At 43.7% G+C, this 9599-nt stretch overlaps 1 protein-coding gene across 1 annotated transcript; it reads right to left on the bottom strand.

Annotated features, from left to right (window-relative positions):
- Positions 1–497: 497 nt before the first annotated feature.
- TPX2 (TPX2, microtubule-associated) lies at positions 498–9197 on the bottom strand. Its single transcript, XM_010282531.1, is given in 17 exon segments — positions 498–714; positions 1162–1349; positions 2010–2121; positions 2678–2824; positions 2968–3144; positions 3867–3965; positions 4188–4404; positions 4940–5078; positions 5226–5397; positions 5835–5992; positions 6307–6440; positions 6874–6996; positions 7130–7180; positions 7689–7820; positions 8375–8495; positions 8699–8824; positions 9095–9197. Coding segments are annotated over 17 exon segments (2310 nt in total). The 3' UTR covers positions 498–603.
- Positions 9198–9599: the final 402 nt, after the last annotated feature.

A 9599-nucleotide genomic window follows, 5' to 3' on the forward strand; every position in this document is an offset into this window, starting at 1 on the left:
TAGACACAGGGAACTACTTTAGAGCACAGGCAAGATTCATATTAGCACTCATCTAAACATCGAGAAAGGTCATACCCACAATATGCTGGCTTGCAGAAACTGCATTACTTAACAGAAGTCAAGCTTAATACATACTGGAAGCCTAAGAAATGGACACTTGAAACCAATACTTAGATGTATAAAAAGACAAGGCAATTCTTCCAGACGCACACATCCTTGTACGTTTACCAAGCGCCCTTTACCGAAAACTCTTCTGCAGGAAAGGGATTCAGGATTCAGCCCACTAGCAAGAGACAGCAATCAGATTAGGAATTTTTATTTAGTTCAGGTACACAATATTTGTATACAATATCAAAACCTGGTTTTGTCTTTACAGAAGATGTCTAGATATGGAGCAAGGCCATGGAGACTGTATGGCACTGCCTGTATGCTGTGCCTCAGCCACCTGCCTCAAGTGGAGATAAACTACTCAATATGACAATAATGGCACCCAAGTGTAGGAGTTGAGACTGAGCAGTCACGTAAAAGCAACTCTTCCCTCCCTGCCTATCAAGAGGGCAGAGAGGGATGGGATCTCCCTCCTAGTATCAACGCAGATGCATATCAGCACCGGAATCTATCCGAAAAGTTGGGTGACTTCGGCATAGTCAGTGGCTGATCACTGGGCTTCACTTCTATGCTACGGTATTTGCGTATTGGGTTTGCCTTGTGAACCTGTAAAAAAAAAAAAAACAAACAAAAACAAAAACACAAAACACAATCATGGACAAAATGAGGCAAATGGTTGCAGTTATGATGAAGCTGAAACTTGCAGGTGAGCCATTGGTGGGATGAAGGCAGGCACCTGTCTACAAGACTACCACACTGCCTAGGGCACTGGAGTGAGCCACCAGGAGCATGCAAGGCACGCTTTGGGGTGGTGAGTTTTACAAAGATCATTCTGCTCCAGTGACTACATGTGTACAGCTCTGAAACTCAGTCATCTCAGCAGAGCTGCCTTTTTTTTAAGACCAGTTGTACAGTTAATGAGGAGTTGGTTTGCAACAGGGAAACTTGAAAAGACAGTCTCAGTGCAGCTCAACATTGACATTAGCTGGGTTAGTATATTCACACATTCCTTTAGGTTACTTTACAGCCCCTGTTCAGAAATAGCTCACTTACCAGTTCTTGTCTTAGCTTAGCAACTTCTTCCTTTTCACGCTTCTCTTGTTGCTGTCTGACCTGCTCTTGATGCCTCTCCCTTATGGCTCCTATAGCTGCCAATCTTTTTTCAAATTCTTGCCGCTCTTTAGCTCTTTTTTCCGTTGCCAGCTCAAAGCTTTCAGGAACTATGGAACCAGAAAGGCTCTCTAAGTTTAGAAATAGAGGAGATAACATTGGTGCAAAGACAGTCAAGTAAAGCAGAGCAGTACTAGCGTCAAACGGAAGCCTCCCTCTGGAGTGCTTCCCCTTGCAAGGTTGGTTAGTAGATACCTCCAGGCTTCAGGAAAAGAGAAAACCTTACGCTCAGACATGAGCAGTGTTAATGTACATGTTACCCCGTCACGGGTTTTCTCATAGGAGGGAGCAGCCACACAATTGTTAGCACGAGCAAGTCTTTGGCTGGTTCTATACCCTACAAAGTTTAATCTACCCCCAAGCTGTAGGTGCCTTCATCTCATTAGAAATGGGAGGAAAAGACTGGCGGCTGCTGCAGAAATGCCAGCTGTCTCTCCAGGGAGGTCCTTGCACGCCATTTACCCTTATCCCACGCTAGCGCACATCAATCATACGCCAGTTGTAGCATAGCTGTTAAATACAGCTGCCATGCTGGTGCAGGCCAGGGGGGCAGTGGAGAGGAAACTCCACCGCTCCCTGGGGACACAAGCTGTTAGGGAATTAGTTGATTAAGCACACAGCACTAATGGCCGTGCTGATAAAGAAGAGGCAACAGCCAGCCTAAGCATCATTTAATTGCATCGGTTCCGAGCTATCAGCCAAACCTGTATAGCAAATACTTGTAACTTCACCTGATAGCAGCTTATTTTCTTTTTTAGGCACAAAAGGCTCCTGGTACACCACTGTATTGGGACGAGCTTTAAAACAAGCCGCCTCTTTCTGCCTTTTCAAGTCTTCTTTAAGCTGCAAGAGAAGAAAGCCCATCAAGTGCCATGCATAGCAAAAAGACCATCTACCCTCCTCCAGACTTCAGCACTCCCAACACTGAAAAAGCCAGTTTGACTTAGATCAACTCATTTGCATAGAAAATTATATTAAAGCCAAAAGGTTATGTCACTTGTTGCCTGCCAGTTACTTTTCCCAAAAATAGCCTGAAGGGAATTTCAAGTGTCCATTGCAGACTTGACATGAGAAAAGCAGTAAATTATCTATATGTCAATAAATCCCCAAGCACAGAGATGGTCAAAGGGATCCAGGTGCACATAGTGGCTGCTTAGAAAATACCCCACAGCTGTATATGCAGTTGTGGTAAATCCCATCACTTACCATAAAGGGAGAAAAAACCCACCAACCAATCCACCAATCCGTAATCCATAGCACAAGTCTCATGCCAAGGACAGGATAATTCAGTGCTCAAACTCAGATCCTGATTCAACTCAAACAGGACACTTTCTGCAGTCAACCACAACTCCACTAGCTGCTTCAAGTCTGGTCATACCTGTCATCCTTTTCATCCTACCTGCTCTTTCCAGCTCTGCAGCTTGGCAGCTCCCCGTTCATCTATCTGCAGATTGAACGGTTCAGGCTGAGTTGGGTTTTTGACCTTCTTTTCTGGCAGCTTAACATGGTCAAAGTAAGGCAGAGGTAGCGCTTTGAACTTTGGCACCTGAAAGAGACAACTTGAAATATTTCTTGCCCTTTCCTCAAAGGCATGAAGTTTTGGAAGTTTAACAGACAACAGCAAGAAGCAAGTTCCACTACACCCTTTTTACTTAAGGAGTGGAATCCAAGGTAGCTTTTAGTTCTTACCTCTTCTTTCTGCAATTCTTCTATTTTTTTCTCTTTTTGTATTTGCCGCTCTCTGTCACGGGCATCGAAAGAGAAGGGGCAAACTTCCACATGCCTCTGCTCTGGCATTTTAGGTTTGAAGGGCACTCCATAGTGTGGCATAGGGTTAGCTTTGATCACAGGGACCACCTCTTTTTCCTAAAGGGATATCAGCGTTAGGATCTGACACAGCACCAGATTTTTTATTTTTGTAGAAAGACTACAACTCCTGCCAAAGCAAGCCGTGAATACTAGAGTTCCTTTAATAGGGGTCACTGTGTCAAGCAAACACTCTGGACACTGCAAAAATTAGTAATCCATAAAGTAGCAATTTACAGGCATCCTGAACCACAGGCAAGTTCTTCCTCTTTCCAAACCACTACCAGTTCTAGCACTCATCCAAATTAGACTGTAATTCCTTAATGTCCCCTTCACAAGAGAGAAAGGGGGAAAGACATGATGCATTCCAAACCCTGCTCCCACACTCCAGGGATCTAGAATGACTGTGGGGACAAGTGTCATGTGCAATATCTGCCCTCCTCCGTAACAGAATAGGGAAGGGCAATGTCCTTCAGAAATCTAAGCAGCTTCCCTCATTCAGAGCAGCAACACCTCAGAAACGCTAGTCAGTGCCCTCATGTTTAAATCGAGTTATTTCATTTTGTATGAGAATTCAATTTCTGTAAAATGAGTAGCAGCAACTAGATCGTTAGAAGGGAACAGCACAGAGAAAGACGACCACTGGAGGAACCACGTAACAGGCAGGAAGGAGCTAACCAAACCAGACCATCAGACCAGCTGGCAGAGGTAGAGCAGGCTGGCCAAGGCAGTCACTGTGATGGGACCAGAAGGTTTGACTACAGCCCATTCACAACAGGTACCTTGTCTTCATCTTTGCCAGGCATTCGGGTTCTGCTTTTCAAGGTGAAGACCGGAGACTTGGGGACTGTAACAGGAAGTGCTTTCTTCTCTGGAACACCCTGTTCAAAAGAGCCAGTAAGGAGTTACCAAAGCACCAAGAAAAAGCACTACAGAGAAACAACCCCAGCTAGCACAGTACATACCCATTGCAATTCTTACCTATGACAGACAGTGTTTACTGAAGATTATTAAATACATAATGCAACATAGGTATGGACATTTTGAAGTTAATTGCCACCTCAGTCCTAATTCCCAGACCTGGGTATTACTAAACTTCTTACCACAACATCCTCCAGGATTTTCGTTGGACATGGCCTGGAATGGAATTCAAAGTGCTCTTCTTCCTGCTGCTTCTTACTCTCACGCTCCTGAATCCGCTTTTCTATTTCCAACTCAAAGCCAATGGGTTGCGTGAGTTCCTTCACAGGGGGTTTTTTGGGCAGGAGTGGTCCACCCTCAAAGATTTTGTGATCGAGTTCTCGTGCTTTGAATTTGTACCTACACAGAAAAGGCTGAGATAGTCACCGACATATTGTACATGGCAAGATGCAACTCCTAGCAAATGGCTTCTCTCACAGCATAACAGAGCAATAGTCAGGTACAGAAGCAGTTGTGACACACACACACTCATTACATAGCGTGCAGCTCTAGTTAGCAACTCCTCCTTTGCTCTTGAAACAGCAAGATGTTAAGGAAAACCTCATGGATTGCTTTCTTGGAAATCTAAAGCTTTGTCTACAGGAGATTTTTAAAGTGTGCACAGGCTGTACTGCTATACTGGGTTTGCTTTAGCAATCACAAGCTGTACCCAACCCTAGATCAGCTCTCCTAAGAGGATTTTCTTAAAAATGAATTGTCTACTTTTCATACCCCTACAGTCAGAGCACAGGATTATGCACAAGCTAAGAGAATTTCAGTGTTTTTGTGCTACTCATCCTCTTACACAAGAAGGGTATTCCTGAGAAGTGATATTTTGGCATCTGAAAGCATGGTACAATTTTCTCTTGGAGGACTAGAGTAAACCTTTACTTACTGTTGAATTTTCTCCATTTCCTCTGCTTCTAACTCTGCTGTAGTTTTGCAGGTGACAGGTCTGAAGCGTTGCTTTGTTAGAAGCACTGGCGTTTTGGGGTTTGTAAGCCGAGCCTTCACCAACTTTCCTGCAACCGGGCCTATAAATCCAAGTCACAGAGACCAGCAGTTAATGGCAAGGCCTGCAACAGGCACAGACTGTTTGCTCAGTAGTCAAAGCATTGTTCTTGCTCTACCACCATCTCTGTGGACAGCCTCCTGGCTGGACAATAGCCAGGACTGCTCACCTTCTTCAGATTTCCTGCTCCTCAAATGGTAACGAGAGGGTGTGCGTTTTTGGAATGCTTCTACCTGCTCAGCAAGGGACACGTATTCTGATGTGGTTTCTTCAAGTTTTCTTTTGTTTCCCTGGGACAGATTAAATGGTTTGGGGATAGTGGGTCCCTTCAGCATTCGGCCCTGGAGACAAAAAACTACAGTCATTATGGCCATTTAACACGAGATGCTTTGATGACATCTCTTTTCCCCACTGACTCATATTATCTGTCCCTCCTCCTTATTGAAAAGGAGATAACACTTAAAATTAGACATAAGTCTTAACTGTCTGAACATGCACAAGCTAGCCATACTGGGAAACTGCATGAAGTGGAAGATTAAAGCATGAAGTGTAATGATGGGAAGATATGACAAGAGAGCCTTTTTCAAAAGGTCCTTTAAAGTCTTGTGGCAAGGCAAATACGCAATGAGCTAAGTGCTAACAGTTACGTTCGCACAACGCTTGCCTCTCTTACGGTAACCCTCTTTGTGGGTTACCGGCAGCACGTGTGTTGCAAAAGTAGAAAGAAACTGATGTCAAGAATTAGTCAGCTGACTGCTGGCAATATTCTGGTTCTCACCGGAGAAGGAGGATGCTTTCTCAGTACTGCCGCAAAATCCAGTTCCTTGTACTCATTCCCAGGCTGGCTTTCCACATGTTGTTTAATTCTATTCTCTGTGCAGAAGTGGAAGTCAATTGGCTTTGTTACTTGACCAACAGTTCTCTTCACAGGTTGTCCTAAAGAAAAAGAGCCTGTAAGGTCTGGAAGCCTTTTGGGGCAGGAGGAAGGATTTGGGAAAAAAAGAGGCATTTCCTTTCTAATAACTTGAACAGTTTTTGGAGAACTCATCTATCACTTTTCAAAACATGACAAAAACCAAGCAAACCTCTTTCCAAGCAGTTTAGGGGCTGATCTACATTAAAAGCCACCTAATCCTAATACTTATTACAAGATTTGGAATGTTTGTTATGAAAGGTACTTGTACAGCTCTGTGCAGCACCCTCCAGCTGAGCCCCATACAGCTTCAATTTGCAATTCAGCTAGAACCCACCTGCTCCAGCGATAGCTGCTTTCAAAGACTCCTCGTTCTTCTTCCGCAGCTCCATAACCTCCTGCTGCAACTGCTGCATCTTTTCCAGCTCCTGCTCCTCTGTACTCTTCAGCTTGCCAGAAAGATTGGTCCTCCTGCAGAAGCATGTTAAAGGCTGAGATACGCCTTCCTGCTTCACAGCACAATGTTAGTGCAAAGGAACATGCTTATATCTCACTTCACTGCAGAAGCATCATTCATTATAAAAATATACTCTTTAGAAAAGATCTGTCTGGATTTTGTTTGCTCAAGAAAGCTTGCAGCTAACTGCTACCCTGCACACACATTTGCTATATGCATGCTTCATCCATTAGCAAGAACAACATTTTCCTCAAACTAAAAACAAAGGTTTTGCTTTGCACAGGTTCAGTTGGTGAAGTACATTTCATCCCAATGTTGTTGCCTTGATGCGGTATTTACTAAATGTGATACTGTCACGTGCTAAGTTCAAGCTGAAAACACTCTAGCCAGGGCTGTCACCTAAATCAACTGTGATTAGCAAAGACAAGTTACAAGCAAGCTACGTACTTTAACATTGTTGGCGTGGAGGGCATGGTCAGTTTGCTTTTCCCTCTCCTTGGAGAGAGATCAGGATTCTGCAGGGGTTCTCCCTTCGTGGATACTTCTGTCAGCTTCTCTCTGCTGCTAGAACTAAGGAATCAAGTTGTTAGAGCAAACCACTCAAATTAACCGTGCTCTAAGTGAAAGACCACCTGCAGTTCTCACCATCATGCATAAGGTCCCAACACCTGCTGAGTTCTAAGGTACGCCAGACTGGCCTTACCTCACTACAGGCCCAGGTATAGATCATCTAGTTTTCCCTGGTACTCTACGGCTGCAGAAGGGAAGATGAATTACTGAGTTTTTAGAACTCGGGCTTTTCTTGAGGAGGTAGGCGTACTGTAGTTCATCTAGGTACAGCAGTGTTTGAAAGATCGCACTTCAATTTTCTGACCTCAAGCTTATCACCATATGATATCTTAGTGGTTAAGCTAATTTGAGAAATATTTTAGCTGTGACTCTTTCATAGCTTACAACTGCCTGATGACTTCCTGATGGACAAGTTAAGCCAAATTTCAAGCTAGCTGACAGACACCGAGTATGGACTAGGAAGCTTAAGAAACCCAAGCCTATTTCATTCACATCCCTACCTCCAAATAGGGGATTTCTTTCAGGTCTCACAGCCATTTCTTCTGGTTTATGAAACCAGCATCAGGAATCATGTTTCAGTCACCTCCCCCTAACCTTGCTGTGAGAACCTTCTCAGTCATATGGAAATCCTTTCCAAAGAAACAGTTGTATCCCCCTTCCCAGCCCCAAAAAGGAGGACTTTGATGACATACATTCTCATTTTTTTCAGGGGTGGAACCTCTTCCTTATGAACCAAGGCATTAGCGTTTCTCTCCACTTTGATTCTAGCTGGTTGTTTGCATTGCTGTGTTTTTCTCTGCTTTGTAGCCTGTCTTCTACCCGCTCTAGAGTAGAACAGAAAATGGAGGTTAGTTCTCCCACAGGTCTGAGAAGACACACGATCTATGTAATACTTTTTACATCAGTGCATCACCTAACTCCAACATGCCCCTTACGCAAATTGTGTGTTTAACACTACAACCCAAACGCAGCATGAATTACTGAAGTTTAACAATCCATAATCATAATGTTCTTTAGTACATATGACCATACAGAGCCCCTTGCATTCATACCAAGAACGACTTCTGCCCAACTCAGGCAGATATAAACAAAGAAATTTTATATGCCAGCTTCAGATATTCTCACATTCCAAAAGCTCCTAGTGCTACCGAGTCTCATTTGACAAGTATGTGAGATGCTGCATTACATTTCCACCCCTAGAGAGTGCCCCTCCAGCTTAGCAAGCAGATCAGCTGTCCCAATACACAATCTCTGTGCTGGAGAACTTCAGACCCCTCGGATGACCCAAGAACAGCTAGAACTGCAGATCCTGAGAGCAAGCAACCTGCTTAGTTACACCATCATCAGTCTTCATGCAAACCGAATACAAGTATTTCACCTTTCACAGGCTTCTGCAGGAGCAGCAGCTCTCCAGCTCGTCAGAGATCCAACAATATTCTGAGGAACTGCACTGGCCTGCACAGATTCTGCTTCACTGTCCTCTTCACCATGGCTTTCACCTGAGAACAGTGACAAATGTCAGCTCATATATAAACATATACATATATACACACACAGAGGAATGCTAAAGTGAAACCACATGAGACCTTGCTAGACAACAGTATATGAAGATGGTCCCATAAAAGCCAAACTGAGACCTTTTCATTTTGCCAGTGAAAAGCAGGTAAAATTTATTCTCTCCCGCCACACCATGCCAGCTTACTCATTAGTATTCCGTCTTCTGTCACATTGCGAGGAATAACATCAGTCTTTGAAGAAGCAGGGCTGTTCTGCGAGACCTTTGCCAGATTTTCTGCAGGAGGGACATTCTCCTGATTGGCTTTTTGGTCTGTGAGGAAAGAGAAACTTTCACTATACATACTACGTTAGGCATTTTTAACATTACCTCAGAATATCATTATGATGTTAAAGTAACCTGTCAAGTTACAGATGACAATCAAAGCTTAAATACAAAAACAAAACAAAAAAACCCATGCATGATGAGTGATGTAGTTAACAACATGACTAATCCACTGGCACAGAAGCCAGGCCCAAAACAGGAATCACACCAAGCCCTCATCCAAAGGGAAAACAAATCAAGGAGCTGGAAGCAACTTACCAAACCAGGAGTCTGCATTGTATACATCATCATCGCTCAGAGTCGCAAAGTTGATGCAAGGGTTTGGGACATCAAAGGAGTAGCGAGATTCTGGGTGAGACATCTTCACCTTCACGCTGTCCCCACGAGTCCTCCGCTTGCACTGCTACAGTCGTTTAGACAACAAGCATTGGTCACCTGTTATACCAAACACCAACACAGGTGTCAGCTAAATCATTCTCCACCTCTCTTCCCCCACATGGTTTCTGTAAATGGATGCTGGGACAGCCTTAGGTACATTTTTTGGTCTTCTAATTCACAGCCTTCAGACAGAATGCCTCATAAGTGATGCAGTTTTTTTATTCTGCTGCTGACTGGCAAAGCTAAGGAAGTTTTACCACTGTTGACATTTGCAGGTTCCAAGCTATCAAAAACATAAAATTTTGAAAGTCGTCTTTATACCTGTAGGTGCTAGAATTGTACTTTTTAAAAGGAAGTAAAGTAGAAAGCTTTTCCAGAGAGCAAC

The sequence above is a fragment of the Phaethon lepturus genome, unplaced genomic scaffold (genome assembly GCF_000687285.1).
Source record: "Phaethon lepturus isolate BGI_N335 unplaced genomic scaffold, ASM68728v1 scaffold35142, whole genome shotgun sequence".
In the NCBI taxonomy this organism is placed as follows: domain Eukaryota; kingdom Metazoa; phylum Chordata; class Aves; order Phaethontiformes; family Phaethontidae; genus Phaethon; species Phaethon lepturus.